The 17212-nt window shown below is 43.1% G+C and overlaps 1 protein-coding gene across 1 annotated transcript in view; it reads right to left on the bottom strand.

Annotated features, from left to right (window-relative positions):
• The window catches only part of adamtsl4 (ADAMTS-like 4), a 56559-nt gene extending 42943 nt beyond the window's left edge, over positions 1-13616 (bottom strand). Inside the window, exons 1-4 of the mRNA XM_033640604.2 lie at positions 13186-13616; positions 11665-11728; positions 4934-5544; positions 2806-3520 (exon numbers count right to left, since the gene is read on the bottom strand). Of these exons, the coding sequence (XP_033496495.2) occupies positions 2806-3520; positions 4934-5544; positions 11665-11728; positions 13186-13208 (1413 nt within the window). The 5' untranslated portion in view covers positions 13209-13616. The remainder of the gene's footprint in view (positions 1-2805; positions 3521-4933; positions 5545-11664; positions 11729-13185) is intronic.
• Positions 13617-17212: the final 3596 nt, after the last annotated feature.

Here is a 17212-nt window from a genome sequence, read left to right as displayed (position 1 = left end):
CCCTCAATCACACACACACACACACATATATATGTATAGTTCATACAGGCCTGGGCAAAGTCCTGCCTTCATCAGCACTTGAACTTTTAAACAATGAAAAGACATATAAAAATGTGGACCCTGCAGGAGCAACACGGCTAAAGCAGCGGCTAATGTTGGGTAAATATGTAACCCTATGAGTCAGGCTCAGCCGTCACAGGACTGCTATTAGCGTTGCTGGCACACACAGGGCGAGTATTCTGCCAGCTACTAAATCTGTTTTAACATGGGCGACTATCACACAGAGCCGGGCAGAGACACAGAGGAAGAAAGAGAGGGGGATAAAAGAGGGCAAGAGAGGCTGCCAAATTATCTAAAGAGAGACAAGTCAAGGGCCCACAAGTGCCAACCTGGCCCCACATTCAAGAGTCTACTTCCCCTCAATGAGAGCCAGTTTTGGAAATAATGTGTGAGGGTTAAAATGCATAAGTGTGTAGATGTATTTGAACTTTAATCTTATCATCTCCCCCTATACGCTCTCACTTAAGACAGACCTGCTACAAGTGGCCTGCTGGAATAAATAACCCGGTCACATGTCACTCTGAGTATTTTTATCCCTACGATCAAATCTTAAACGGGACGATGGATCAGTTTGCTTCTGTTTTATTTCACTCATCTGTTCCTCCATCCATCACATGCGATCTCTCACACGTGGTTGATTGATTTTCATGAAACTCGAGCATGAATCATACTTTACAACTGGTGCATTTTGCTTTCTTTTTTAAAATGTCACTCTGATAAGCCCAAGAGAGATGTTAGATCATACTGTTTTTTTGTTTTTATCCATATCTAGGACTAGTACTGTTTTAGTCCACATACCAAACAATACTTACTAATATGTAATATTCTGTTGTTACAGGTCTCTCAATCAAAACAATGACAAAAGTAATGCCATCATTACAGTGAGTTTCTCTCTGTTAGGATTCCTTTAGTATTCAGGAGGTTTTTTAACCTAAGCCAAATTTTTTGCAGAGGTCTCTTCCTCTCCAAAACAAATGCACCAAATTATTTAAACTGGTAAAAACACAGAATAAAGCTGTTTCATGTTAAAAATCTGTGTTTTCTGATGCTGTTTGGCACAGCAGGGGCTGAAGGCGAGCTGCTGCTAAAGTTTGCTCAGCTTGTTTCTCTAATAACTTAAGATCCAGATGTCCGAAGGCTAAAATCCTTCATTCAGTTTATCACAAATAAAAAAAGGCCTGAAACTGGATATAAAAGTCAATTTATGGCAGCTTCTGACAGACAACGCAAAGGGGCTATGATGCCACTCAGTATGTTTACATGCAGCTTGAGAAAATGAAATTACTGGCTTAGTCCGAACGGACTTTTAAATGCATGTAAACAGCTTAGTCTGGCTGAAATTGGACTATCCGTAGCTCAACTAACACACCAAGATAATTCAATTGAAAATCAAACTATTGCTGCATGTATCCACTTAGTCCGAATCAGCGTTCTGTTGAAACTACACACACATTTCAGAGTGAACCAAAAGAGTATTTAGGTTCAATTTCCAGTCCTACAGGTATCATGCACAACATCCACAAATCAGTTATTTCTTACCAAATGCCTCACTACAAGTTATCGTTCACACTTATGGACTGAAGGAAGATGCTGCAGTTGCAGGTGTTAAATTTTCGTGCTTGTGCAAGAAAATTTCTTAAAAAAACATTCAAGCTGAAGTCTGTGACTTTCCACATGTCGCTCTCTCCAGGGCCAAGAATTGATTGATTGAAGTTTGAAAAATGACAAAGATGGCGGAGGGTTGTGTGATAGCCTGCTCTTAATTTGAAGCAGGCAAATGTGCATGCCAGCCAAGTGAGACACTGCAGCTGATTTAGATTAACATATGTGAAATGTGTCACATGTGTTTTTGCACGTTGCAGGTGCCGCCTATAAATGTCTAACATCCTTGGACTTTATGCTTTAAATTAAATATTCCCCCGTAGCAATGGACGCAGAATAAATTTATTTAAGGTCATTGTGGGTGTGATCTCGAGGAGGAACACTTGATGACTTCAACTCTTTATCCATATTCACCCTCAATCTCACGTTTAATTGAGTGAAATCAAGCGTGGCATTCCTGTCTCTGAAACCTGAGTTACAGCGAGGCCAACCTCAGTTTCTCACCTGTGTGTCGAGGGTGAGTTTAGACACAACTGCCCTGTCTGTGTTGAGGGCTCCTCTTTTTGGCAGCACGTACGCACACTTTGTTACTGATAATGCTTCGCACTGAGCCGCACTGAGAGGTATGGAGCAGGTCGCAATCATCCAATCATCCCCGCAGGCCCCGAGCCAGACAGCACATCACATCGATACACACTGTGCCACTGACACAAACGCATTTGCAACACACTGACACACAGGTTCTGGCATAAATTTATCCTCACACGTATGTGCAATCACTCACACAGACACGTGTATAGCTTCACAGCGGAGGTGTGTATTCTGGGTCGCAACCAGAATACACACACGCAGTAGCAGTCAGTTTCCATCCGAGTGCTCATGGACAACCGGCTAGTGTTGGAGCTGGGGAATGATCTACCTATCAAATACACTCTGCTGACCTTCAGCTCCTCCGTTTACGCCCGCCTAACTGCTCCCTTCAGCACACGGCATGCATATAAATCGAGCATGACTGCAGGCTGAATAAAGCAGAGGTGAGTGGGGGAACACACACTGAGGAGTTGAAAGTGAATTGCTGAGGTTATTAAAAGGGTGTGAGGCCAGAAAGTTGATGTTTCTGGTGTCTACATGTGAAGATCTTACCTGCGAAAAGCACCTGCGGTACTCCTTCTCTGGCCCAGGGCATCTGTACACCTGAGGAGCTCCTCTTCCTCCATCCCTGCCTGGTTCCACTCCCAGGTGCGGGATGTGGGGGTGCTGTAGCGGGTAGATGTCGCCAGGTGGTGGGGCGTGGGGGGCGTGGGGGGCGTGGGGGCTGAAGCCTGGTTGGAGCGCCCTTTCTCTGTGCACTGGACTGGAGCGGTGGAGAGGAGGGGAAAAAGGTGACGAGACGGCGGGGGAGTTTGGTCGGGACAGAGGAGGGACGGGAGGAGGCGGGGCAGTGACAGAGTGCCAATCAAACCGATGGCGGCTGGATAGGTAAGATGGTGATGAGGAGCGTGAGAAGGGGTGAGAGGGCGGGGCTCGCTCTCTTCCCCTCACATGCTCTGTGTTGGTTTGTGGGGGTCGGTCAACATGGCGGTGGGGGTTGCCAGTTGTGGTGGTTGTCGTGGGAAACTCCTCAGCAGCAGGCCCCTCTGTGCCCTCCTCCTCGTCACGCCTCCCTGCCTCACTATCTTCTCCATCACTCCCTGTCACCTCTTCCTCTGTCCTGTCTACGTCATCTTCATTGACTTCAGTTGGTGTTTCAGCATCAGTGCCGTTAATAGTGTGGCGAGCCTGGCGGTTGGGACGATGCAAAGGCAGAGAGAACGGGACTCTGCCGTACCCAAACTGACCTGGACGGATGGCAGAAGGCCTGCGAGTGAAAAAGAAAGAGGCGAAAAAGGAAAAAGGAGAAGAATAAGGAAGTATTTATAAAGATTTAGAGACGGACACAGAGAGAGCCAGAGGCAGTGACAGAGATAAAGAAAACAGAAACACAGGATACATTTCAGATACAGTTCATGTTAGCTGTCCAACACAATCATAACTAAGACTGAGCCAGCAGGCTGCGGTGAGCAGGCAGAGTAATGCCGTGCCTGTTTGTATGACAAGAGCCAGAAGTACTGATGTAATAACACAGCAAATACCAGCTACGGGCATAACTCCAACTCCCAACACTCAAAACTTCATAACAAACCCTCTCTAATGCTTAAACAATGTCAGCACTTTAACTAATGGCACCTGAATGAATCATGAGCGTGTGCATCAAATGGCACTCTGAGGAATCTTTTGTTTTGGTGACGTCTTTGTTGATAACTCATCGCTCTTTCTGAGTTGCAGTTCCCAGAGGTCACAGAAGTTTCATGCCATGTCATCAGTATGTTTTCTGCCAGCAAGGCAAATCTCACTTCCTGTTTGCTTGAGTCACTTTTTGTGGAAAACTCGTGGGGCTCAGCAGAGCCCACATAAAAGCATCCTCTGAATGAAAATTGATTAAATCAGTATTGCTGTGTTGTCTGCTGCCTTCTGACCTTTAAAAACACTTTTAACTACAAGAAAATGTTGGAAAAGTGTAATGAATAATAAACTGCATCTTAAATACATACTGAGTGGTGCATTTTACATTTGAAAAAACGTTTGACAAACTCAACAGCAATGTTTCTGTTCAGATATCATGACCTGGTTACTCAAGATAATCCACAGACCTTATTGGGACGTTTTCATGTAGGAACCATTTTCTTTCAACCAAAGTCCACAAACACCCGCCATCCGAATCATGCTGCTGAAGGAAACGTGCATCTAGTCTTGGACAAGAGGCTTGTGCTTGTGACAGCACAAGATGTCAACATCAATGGCGTCGTCTTCGGCTGAGCTGTAACGTTAACTAGCTCAGTGGTGCTAGGTGAGCTAGCAGCTGATGCACGCTTCTTTTCGCGCAGTTATTCAGTTGGCGGGTGTAGTTCAGTAGACAGAAAATAGTTCCTACATGAAACTGCTCACAACAAGGTCTGTGGATTATCTTGAGTAACTGGGCCATGATTTCTGGAAAGAGACATTGCTGTCGAGTTTTTTAATTGTGCTTTTTTGGCGCGTTGAGCACCACAAGCTGAGTGCCATCTAGTTCCATTATTTGAGAGAAGGCAGACATCTCCACGGCTGATATCTCCGACACTTTGTAGCATTAAAACAATCCAGATTTATAAACAGCACTACAGGTAGGAGGAAAAACATGTATTTTTGATTTTACGGTGAACTGTCCCTTTAACTCTTTGCCAGTCTCACTCACCTCCTCGCAGGCAAACCGTCCCGATTGGCAGAGATCGACCTTCTGCTCCCTGCAGCCCTCGCTGTTCCTGGATTGGTTGGTCTCCTGATGATGCGTGCTGGCTGGTTGTAGCCGTGTGAAGGGGCGTGGTAGGGCGATCGGTAAACAGACACATGGTCTTGATTGGTTGGGGAGAATTCTGGCTGGTAATAAGGAGGGTTTGGATTGGCCTGTCCTGGTACAGGAGCTCCTCCACCTCCACCTCCTCCTCCTCCTCCTACTACTCCTCCCCCGGTGTTGGTATTCCGATACAAAGACAGCCCCGGGTTGTGATGGGTGGGGATTGATGGGGAGTGATAAGGCTGGTGTTGCCCAGGGTAACGAGGAGGGTAAAAGGGGCGCAAAGGTGAGATGACAGGACCTCCAATGCCTCCGGGCACATAACCTGCCCAGTTAGGTGGAGAGTGGGAGAGGGGAGGGTTCTGGGGAGGTGGAGGAGGTAAACACTTCCTGCTCCTCTGTGAGACGCCTACGCTGCAGGTCTGAGAGCATTCAGACCACTCCCCCCAGACTGACCACACCCCCTCCACAGGCTCTGCGTCAAACACCTGTCTGGACCGTCTGCCTGCCACCTGGCACACACACACACACACACACAGAAACACACACGTATTAATTATGTTCAGTATACACACCACTGAGCTGCCAACCAGTACCAGTCAACAAGGAAACCATATGATTTTTTAAAAAAAAAGCAGAGTAGTAATTCCCAGAGTCCAAAGTGACGTCTTTAAATGTTGTGTTTGGTCAATCAAAGTCCCACACCCCAAAATATTCAGATATATGACCTATAACTGATACAACCAAGAAAAGAAGGAGGAACTGGAGAGTTTTTCACTATTGTTGCTTGAAAATGACAGAAATTAAATTTTCTATAACAACAGCACAGAAAAAAAACAAGATACAAAGTGATTGAGACCATGTGGAGCAAATAAAGTAGATCATTTCCATGTTTTTTGGGGCAGACCAATTATTACACTTTATTGGGTGGAGCTAAAAAAATGAGAAATAAGTGCAAAATTTCACTTTTGAGGTATTATTATAATATGACATATCATGTAGGTTCTGCTGTAACTTAAGTTTGCAGAACCTTTCTGTACATTTTGAGTAGTGTATGTTAGTGGACTATGCTAAAGTCTCATTATATTTTCTTATTAAGAATACAAGCACAGTTATTTATGCCAGGTTTGGTGCCATATGGAAGTTTATTGAGCAGAGAAAAGGAGATTGTGTGTAAAAGACGACATAAAGTTTGTGTTGGTTTGGATTGTAACAGGTTTTTGACCGTGTTATGCAGTGCTGAAGTGTAGTGAAGGGATACGATGAGAATATACAGAAACAGGACATTGAGTCAGTAGTGGACCGCACAGGATGTGACTTAAGAGGGACTTGGCCTGTCGTCTTGTTCCCTTTTTTGTATTCTCAATAAAACCTCATTCAACTTTTTCTGATGCATGTGAATACTAGGGATCTTAAGAAAAGGAACTGAAACATGAGTCAAAACTGAGACACCTCGCTGACTAAGTGGCCCGGGAACTGTGGTATGTTGAAACTGCCATTATAACATCTGAGGTGCCTCAGATTGAGGACTGGGTGGATGTAAGACGTGTATGTGTTGGAGGTATAGATTTTTTCTTCCAGACTGAAACTGGACAAATTCAATAGAATTTGGGAAAACTGGGCTGAGTATGAATCACCAGTAAGATCAGACTTCACATGAAAGAGGAAACAGTCACTACAGATTTTGAATTAATGCTCTATTACTTTTTACACTGGAATCATTCCTAAAATCAAAAGTAGAAACCCGCTGTATGAGGTGTGGTACAGGGTAGATACAGGTGCATGAGTTAAAACAGAGAAGAGAGAACATTTTTTTCTTTTTAGTTTTTTTCAATTAAAATGACATGTGGATGGATATATGTATGTATGTGTTTATATATATGTGTGTGTATACATCTATGAGGATAAATATGGAAATAAGTACTGATACACTCGTGTATACACATGGGGTCAATGTTAAGTCACTGGAAGTCCTTTCAGGCTATTTTATATCCGTCGTTATTAAACATTAAGTCAGTGGTTCCCAACTGGTGGGTCGTGTTCCAAAAGTGGGTCGCGGGTCGATTCTAAATGGGCCACAAGCGACTCATAACCATGTCAAGTTTGTAAAAAATACACTTAATTTTTAAGTACAATGAATTTCCTTCACAGAGTTGTTGTTTTTTAAATATCATTTCCTGCTGTAGATTGAGTAATTAACGAACAGCTATGTGACAGAGACAGCAATCTAGCTCGACGACATGGCCAAACACAAGTATGACACTAAATGTATTAATCAGAATCAGAATCGAAAATACTTTATTGATTGCCAAGGGGAAATTGTGAATACAAGTACAAAGAAAGCTAAAAGTTGGTATCAAGAGCAACTGCAGCATGCATAGTTAGCACACGCGCACTAAACTATGTGGACCTCAATCTAATGACGAAGGAGAAATGTGGACCCTGTGGCTGGACCAGTTGGGAACCACTGCTTTAAGTTGTTTTTATGTTTAAAAAAACCCTCAGAAATGTATAAGAGACGACAAAATGTTGGATATGGTGGATATTTGGTTGGTTATCTCAATAAAAAGAGGATTAAAAAAAGAGAGAAAATGACTGAAATGATGATTACCAAAATAGTTGCTGGACTAATGAGGACACTGAGAAAATATTCACATTTGACAAACTGGAATCAGTGAATTTTTGTCACTTTGATTTTCAAAATAGTTGCTAATTCATTTCTTATCAATGGATTTATCAAATAATCTTTTAAGATCTAAATACTCTCTGAGATTAAGTACACTGTTTCTGTGGTAATTACCTTGAATCTGTTCTACACTTTCCCTCATCTCTCCTCCACCCCCAAAAACAACTGATTTTAAACAAAAGCTCATCTGTTCATGAGGTAACCAGTCCATCATCACCACCTTTCAGCATTCAGCTGGACAAAAAATCTGTGTGAGGCCACCGTGAGTAACTTTGTAGTTTTATCTTAGCTCCTTTAATCTGGTTACCACAATAAAACTGTGTTTCTATTTCAAAGCTTTAAAAAGTTAGGAGTCAATAGTTTGATTCAGCATCTCTTTCTCCTTTCACTCCACTTCCAAGAGAAAATGTTTTTAAAAAATTCTTGATTTTGTGTTGCATTTAATTCAGAAGTCAGTTCTCGGTATGTTTTGTACTTTGAGCTGAATGAAAAGCTTCTGGCAACAAATAAGTCAGTTAAAAAAAAAGGTTGACTGGCTGAAGAAACTTAATTGAATTGAAAGTGCTCTTCAAATGACTGTAACTCTATCTCTGCTGTAAAAAGGGTCAAACTGCCAGCCTTGGCGATATTTTGAAGAAGTACTCAACTTAGCAAAAACGTTGCCATTGCAAAATCAAAAATCTCTGGAGGGACTTATTTCTTCACAGTAACTGAGTCCACTGATGAGCTGCAGTCTCGTGAGTTTCCTTCCTCTGAGGCCAAAATATAAATCCTGAACTTTCATAGTTCACTCGGGCTTAGAGGAGACTCGGTCACCTGCCAGCAGCTTATGAGCAGATGGATAAATTCATTGGAGTTGGTGTCATATGAACGCGCTCCAGAAACGACAACACTGGGGCTGATCTGGCTGTGCATGTGTTTGTATATATATATCTACGTATATATTATATGTGTGAGTGCACGTATGTGGGTGCCAGGTTCAGGCTTTGATGTCTGCCTCTGTGGCTGCAGATAAATGTTTCTCCTCTCATTTCATAACTGAAGCATTGGCCTGGTTGGCAGAGCAGCAAACATGAGCGCTGAACAAAAGTTTCCATTCAGAATGAACCAAAACATAAATCTGCGCTCCACTTCTCCCCTCTCCCTCTCTTTGAGTGTGTACATTTGTGTGTACATGGGGGAGTAAACATACTGTACAAACTGTTTGTGGGTTTGTGGGGAGCAGGGGACAGGTGTAAGACGCATACTTGTGTGTTTGTGTGTCTGTGCATGTGCGCTCTGATGTATTATCCAGATTAAAAGAGTTCCTGTCTCTGTCTGAGGTAAAATGGCAGGAGGGTGGGAGAAAAGGAAAGAGAAAGGGGTGAGAGAGATGGAGGAGAGGGGGCAGACAGGCCTAATGACTCTGAGTGTGTGTGTTTCTGGTGGGGAGGTGTGGTCTGTTGTAATGAGTGACATCAAACACACAGCTGCCACATAACTGGGACCATTAATGAGCTCCGTGCAGTGACCCTGCAGCAGCCACCGCTGACCTCTGGAGCTACTGGTTAAACTCCTGCGACACTGTACAGCCAGGCCTGAACCAGACAGGAGTGAAGCTGTGAATTCTTCTACCGCTGTTATTACATTTAAAAAACAAAACAAATGATCTTACTATTGGGGGCCCCCTTTCAGCTGTGGGCCCCTCTAAAAGTTCACACGTTTTAAATTCTGTCTTAAAACAATATTGACGTGCCCATATGAACATTGAACTCTTTCAGTTTTGTAATTTTTCTCCTCTCCATACTGGCAGTGAAGAGATCCAGTCCTTAACCAGTGTCCAGCGCATGAGATTGGGGACCAAATCAAATTTTCTCCTTATTTTTTAGTATTAAGAACAACTTCACTGTGAGAGACACATTTTGGCTTCAACATGGTCAACACTTTACTGACAGTACTTTTGTATATAAGATGAAAACACAACAGTTCTTAGTTTCAGATGATTACAAACTAAGGAAAACCTAGTTATAAATATCGTATTCTGTCTGTAGATGCCTCTAAATCCCACACACTGGACCTTTCCACCAGCAGCAACAGATTTTTGCCACTTGGTGGCAGCTAAACAAATTGTGAACACATTAAAACATATCGTCACTTTTTAAAGGTCTCGTGTAGCAACTAGTGGCATCTAGTGGTGAAGTTGCAGATCGCAACAAACTGAAACTTCTCCCTAGTGCCAAGTGTGTAGAAGAACAATGGTGGCCAACTTAAAACAGGAAAATGCAAATGGCCCTTTCTAGAGCCAGTGTTTCATTTGTTGAAACAACATGGCAGACTCCATTGACAAAGACCCGCTCCTCATGTAGACATCAATGGCTCATTCCAAGGTAATGAAAGCAACAGGTCTTACTTTTGGGTGATTATAAATGAATGAAAACATAGTTATGAATATTGTATACCATTTCTGCCAATAGATGCCCCTAAATCCCACACACTGGATATTTGTATGTAAGTCAAATATTAACTCTCTTTTAGCTCTGTTTTTGGTCTTCACCGACTCCTAAAGGCAACATTTGGCTGATTAGCTGCTGTATGCTCCACTTTGTACACCGGCTAGTCCCTAACTGTGTCTGCTATGACGCTATGAGAACAGTCAGAGTTAACCAAAGCGGTAAATTGCAGCCGGACAGCTAAACAATAACCCAAAACTCACAATAAAGCTCCATAAAGCCAAGGGGAGCTGCAGATTCAGATGAAAATACTCTGGAGTTTCTTCACTGCGAGCAACTTGTTTCACATTGTCATACATGCATACATTCTTAGTATAAAAACAACTAATATTATAGCCACTTGAAGATAAATAAACTATTTGAAAAGCCTAAATAGATCATCAGAAAAAAAGCTGTTTTTTTTAACAACAGGACATGAAAAAATGTTGTCTAACAAAAATAGGACTGGGTATTGATAACGTATCGACTAAAATAACCAAGTACCAAGTAGCATCAACACTTCTCCAATCAAACGATACCTGTATTTGATCATTTTCGTACCCACATAATCACTATTTCTATTGTTTTGCTTGCAACGGGTCCGCTACTGCAACAGCTAAAACCCATACCATGTGAGGTGTGGTGAAGTTGAGCGCTGTGTACTTGACATTGTTGGCAGTTTAGCTTGTTGATGATATGCCACCAAAAAAAGAGTTTAAAGTATGGCTATACTACACGGCTGTGGCTTCTGGTGGCATACGCAACTGATTGTTTCCATTGACATGATGGGTATTTAATGGAGTCAAAAAAAGGCATCGAATTAAGTGGTGTTGGTATTACTTTAAGGGCATTGGTATCGTAATTTGTTAAATGATACCCAGCCCTAAACAAAAATGAGATCCAAGTTCAGTGGAAACTGACAGGAAGCTTTATCAGTCTGAGTTAGTCATATCAAGTGGCTTTCTTCCAAAGTAGTGTTTCCTTGCTTAGCTGCAGTGGAGGGATGCGAGCACAAAGAGGGAGTTTAATACTGAAAAGACTGCAGGGTATCCACTTGATTTGACTGAAGAGTATCCACTTGATTTAACAGAATGCGACTGGTGGTGAAGGCTCACATTAGCTTTGGCTGAACATGCATTTTTGCAAAGAATGGTTACAGCACATGCCACATAACCGCAACGGTCTCCAGCCGGGGACCTTTGTTGCATGTCATACCCCATCTCTCTCCCCCATATCCAGTCTGTCTCTTCACTGTCCAATAAAAGCCAAAATGAGGGGAGGAAAAAAAAGAAGGAAGGAATCTTTTTGCCAGTTTGAACATTTGCAGCATCTGATAACTCTTTTGTTGTACACATGGGCCAGTCAGGATTGTTTTACAACACTAAAGTATGTGAATCTTCCCTTTAATTGTCACCTTTCACCCCTCTATCATGATGCTGTTGTCTGTGCATCTCACTTCTAATGAGTTAATGACTCACCTTCCTCTTGGCTGCCTTGGTCACGGAGGTCGTGACCACCACAAAGCCCCACAGCACATAGAGCCTGGAGGGATGAAGAACAGATTTCAAACATCAGCAGGTTGAATAAGGTCTTTTGTAAAGGACATAATTGCTCCATGACCTAAACATTGAATTGGTATATGCTGTGTGAACTCACAGAGACTTTCATTGTTCCCTGTCCAATGGTCATCAGCTTTCTTAAACTTTTTTCCCCGCAAATGTACATTTAGTTTAGAAACAGCGTTTAACATGTTGAGTGAACACCCGATCATATGTTCCAGTGACCTAACTGTACCTCAGCGACCAATTATGCCACTTTCTTTCCCACTACAGGTGGCGTGAGGGCTCCAGCCGGGGTGAACATAAGTTTATTTTTCCCTTCAGGGGTTCACAGGCAAACAGCTCAATCAATGTGGGGAGGCCTGGGAGGCGCTAACAAACTAATGGGTTTAAACAGCAAGTATGTTTTCCCTCCGCATGCCTCTCTCTGGGACTGTATACACACCCTGAGGATGTGGCTTTAACACGCACACACACAGACCAACCACATTCAATCAGTCACAACATCCAAAATCATCTTGTAAGGTGATGAAGTTTTAATTTGAGGTCTGATGTTCAAAGTTTGGGTTTATGATGTGGGATGGTGTTGGATGTCTCCTTTAATTTTGGGTTGGTGTCCTTGGATTTGACGCACTACAGCAGTGCCATCTGAGATTAAGTCTTATTTTCCTCCTTTAAAGTGAATAGTTTCAGATAAATGTACCAGAAGTTGTTCTGTCCATACTTGTGGTTTATCACAACACTTTCCATGAGACAAGTGCATTGGAAACAAGTGGAATACCATCTGTTCATCTGCCAAGAAAACAGCCTGAACATGATCCTACACGACTTGCTAAGATGGACATTTCAGCGCTCACCACGCGAACCAAACCATCACCGCAATCACCAGTCCGCAGGCCACATGTAGTCAGAGTAATTGGTCCCTTCTTCCCAGTGTGGTGCACCGCCGTGGTCTCTGGAAGCCTCCCCTCACCAGACTACATAACTACCCCGAAAAACACAGACAAAGGTCCCGCACAGTCCGACACAACAGAGCCGCTCAGGCCGAAGTAACGACCCCCTACCCGGTTCCACGTTTCCCTGGCCGCTACAGTGGCACATTGTAGAATAAACTCAGAGCCGTGGGGACAGAGACGGAGACAGAGATATGCAACAGGGGGGAAATCTCACAAAAATCCGCCCTGAGGAGAGAGACTAACCTAAACACAGATGCCATCGGGTAAATTCCTATCATATATCTTGCACAGCGGCCAGTGCGCAAAAGAAAGCGTCGTGCGTAAAAGTCCTAAACTTTGCCACAAAAGTAAAAACTTTTTAAAAAAACTCCTCCAACATAAACACCATGCCCGCTACACGCAGGATGCAAACCCTCCATGTGGTGTTGTGTACAAGCGGGCTGAGAGAGGCAGCAGGTTGCAGCTGTGAAAGTCAAAGTTTTACCTGAATAGTAAACCGAGCCGCATGCTCCTCCAAGAGTCTCCCCACAACAGGTCTCACTCCGCGACTAATCACCGCTATTGATAATCAGTCCAGGTTTGGTGATTAGGTTGTGGTCCGTTTGTGGTCCGCGCAGTCCTGAAAGAAGTGTGATGAAATCCTGCGAGGGCTTCTTCAGCTCTCTCCCTCTCTCTCTGTCTGTCTGTCCCCTTCCTCCTGTCACAGTCACTCCCCGTGATTTTTGGAGAGTGGGAAGGGTTCCGTTTTTTCCTCTCTCTTTCACTCGGTTCGCTCGACAACTTTTTTTGGGGTCCTTATTATAAACTGGTGTGACGCCTGGCAGCCAGGGGGCCAGGGGGGGGAGAGAAAGGGGGGAGGCAGGAGACACAAAATGGACAGATTATCTCTCTCTCTGCCTCTCTTTCACACGCATACACTCCCACTGCCTCGCTCTCTCTCTCCCTCACACACACACACACACACACACACACACACACACACACACACCTCTATGGCCCCTGACTAAGCTATAATAACTCTCAGAGCCGCTTTCTTAGTTGCACAATCCAACATAAGAATGCTACATTGTACTGGGTCACACTGATCTGTAGTAATGATCTACTCATTGTCGGAAACAGCCCTGAGCTGGCAGCATCTGCAGCAGGGAAGTACAAAGCTTTATGGGCTCACCATTGTGCCAAAACAAACACTAATTGTTCTATAACAAAGTGGAAAATGAATGTGGAAAGTGGAAAAGGATTTTTATATTTTATGGGATGAAATATGGCTGTCGGCTCACTGGCAGCATGTTAGTTACTGGTACTTTTTTGAATGATATAAACATGGCTGTGTTTTCTCATAACTGTTTAGCGCTCACAGACATGCTCCACCAGATAAGTGCACCCAAGAGACATGCCACTTCTGAGCAGGAGTGATGACTCTGTGACTGTTTATGCGTGTGTGTGTGTGTGTGTGGGCCGTGAACTCGTCTTGGTTGAGGTCTGAAGCAGATGTGAAAACTGCCTCATGCCAACTTGTTTACACTATATTTATTTGGTTGTAATCCACGGGCCTTCCCAGTGTGTCTAAAACAGAACAAGCCGACCAAGCACAGCCCACAGGGGACAGTGGGGGGTGAAGAGTGACAGAGGTGAAGAGGGAAAAATGAAAAGACCTCCATGGGATAAAGAGCTTTACTCAGCCTTTTTTTAAAAGAGGGTGATATGTTGTGTGTGGTGTAATGTACAGTAAGCTTTAATCCAAATAAGAAAAATGGTTTTAAGATTTATTGTCAAAGCAAAACTCTTGCACAAAGTTGTACAAATAAGAACTGGTGTTCCTCCTCTGTCTGGTGAGGTTGGCAGATTCAAATGTACTGTTTTCAAGAGTGAAACTGATCGTGTGAGCTGGATGAGTTGAGAGAAGTGGAAAGTGAGTCTCATTTTCTTATGTTTTGTACAAACTATGATAATACAAGAGTGTTAGACACTAAAAAATCAGAGTGGCTGTTTAATTTTGACGGGTTTAAGTTTTCTAATTTTTCTAAATTTTGTTGGAAACGTGAGGGTCTGACAATCTGATTATGAAATCCATGTGAGTTGTTTTTCTTTATTTTTGGACTCACTGTAGCATCGTTTAAAGTGTATGTGCTGCCTTCTGGATTTGGTTTATATTAATCAGTGGCGGCTTTCAAGGCTGTGAGGCATAAGCCCAGTCGCCAGAAGAAAATGTTGGCATTGTACGTTTCTGCAAACCACGAATACATTACATTTGCACGTTTCATAAGCATCATATCAATGTTTCTAAAGTGACGTAGTATATGAGCGTCCAGTTGTGGTGTGGATGGTGGATGGTGTGACGCCAGGCAGAGGTGCCTGCCAAACTGCAAACCACTGTTCCAGACCAACAAACAATTAAAAGTGGCTGTTTTTTAGCGAGTCATTGCTGTTTTTCCAGCGGCTTTTTAGGCACCAAATGTGGGTGTTTTGTAGCCACTCATTGCTGTTTTTCCAGAAGCTTTTTAGGCACCAAACGTAGGTGTTTTGTAGCAACCCGTTGCTGTTTTTCCAGCAGGGATAGTCACAAAAAATGTTGTTGTTGTTTTTTTTTTTTTACTGAGGAATTGCTGCATTTCCATCATGCCCTTTTCCTAATCATAACCAAGTGGTTTTTGTGCCTAAACCTAACCACACCTTGGACACAGCATTGCTGAAATGTAAAGTTTCAAAATATCTGCTACATAATAACATGCAAGTATGACATATCCATGGTTTGCAGAAGTGTACAATGCCAGCATTTTTTCTGGAGATTGGGGTGGAGGCTTGGGCACAGTTGTATACATGACATACAACAACAACAACAACAACAACAAAACAGAGAGAAGAGAGATGATCAGTGTATCTGCTACCCTCTGGATTTGGTTTATCATAATCAGTGGCAGCTTTTAAGACTGTGAGGCTTTAGCCCAGATGCCAGAAGAAAATGTTTGCATTGCACTTTTGTGCAAACCAAGAGTACATTACATTTGCACATTCTTACATATTATATCAATGTTTCTAAAGTGATGTAGTACATGGGCTATATAGGAATTTGCCATCTGGGGGTGGAGGGGATGGTGGATGGTATGACACCAAGGTGAGATGCCTGCCAAGCTGCAGACCACTGCTTGAGACCAACAAACAAAAAAAAAACTGTTTGTTTTTAAGCAAGTCACTGCGTGTCTCTGGCGTATTATTAGGCACCAAACATGGGTGTTTGGTAATGGCCCATCGCTGTTTTCCCAGCGGCATTATAGGTACCAAAAGATTCTGTTTTGTGGCAACCCGTAACTGTTTTTCAAGATGGATACTTCCACAAAAAGTGGTTGGTTTTTACTGAGAAATCACTCCTTATTTCTCCGGATAGACAACGCTTTGCCTCTAAAGCCAGGTATTTTCAACCCAAACATTCTTTTCCTAACCATAACTAAGTAGTTTTTGTGACTAAACCTAATCACACGTTAACCACAGTGTTGCTGAAAAATAAAGTGTCTACACATGCAAAAGTAACATTGCTGTGGTTTGAAGAAACGTACAATGCCAACAGTTTTTCTGGCGATTGCGTTGGAGGCTTGGGTTCAGTTGTATGCAAGAAAATAATAAAAAACATGATCTTCCACAAGACAAAAAAAAGACAGAAGAGCACCCTGAGATAATCAGTGAAGACATAAGAGGATGAAGAATGAGGGAAGAGACAGAAAGCAGTGCATGAGAGTAAAAAAGTGAATGAAATATGGATGGATGATGGGAAATGAGGAAAAAATGGGAGAGACAGTGATACTAATGTGATACTAAAAACATTGTTTACTACCAAGGAGATCAGAGCCCAACTCATCAACACAACATTTCCCACCCTGCTGCCGCTGAGTAAAGAGGCGAGATGGTGGAAATGTGAGAGAGGCTGATGAGTGGAATGGAGGGCGGGTACGCAGTGAGTTATGGTCTAACACATATTAACACACCCAGGGTTTGAGACGTCCCAGGGCCAAGCTGCTGCTGCTTTTCTTGGACAGGGATCCTGCAACATGGACGGAGTGATGGTGATGGAGATTAGCGACTTCAAAGCCTGCTGAGAGCCAACAACCAAAGACTTAAACCACATTACAGAGTGGGCTTAAGATCAGATCTGTCAAAATAAAAAGTTAATGTTAAAGGCGTACCAAGAATGATGAGGGTAGATTCCCGAGGTTAATGCACATGCTTAGACACTTACGCAGTAGACGAAGGGTGTGTGTTAGTTTTGTGTGTTATTAGTGAAATGGATATCTCTGTACTTCTAAGCAGCATGTCTATCAGTAACTACAATTAGCCAGAGGTCATTGCCATGGCCACCAGTGGCCCGTGACCACTTATAGCCCTCTGCTCCCTTCCTCTCGCCCTCTTTCTTCCCCCTCTTCCTTATCTTTCTTTCTCTGGATGCCTGAGGAGCAATAACTAACGTGTTGGCCTGCCGACACGCACCACCAACCACAGAATTCTGATTAGCAAAATGT

Source organism: Epinephelus lanceolatus, chromosome 10 (assembly GCF_041903045.1).
Source record: "Epinephelus lanceolatus isolate andai-2023 chromosome 10, ASM4190304v1, whole genome shotgun sequence".
Classification (NCBI taxonomy): Eukaryota; Metazoa; Chordata; class Actinopteri; order Perciformes; family Serranidae; genus Epinephelus; species Epinephelus lanceolatus.
The sequence above is the reverse complement of the archived record's forward strand: the minus strand, read 5'-3'. Positions and strand labels throughout refer to the sequence as shown.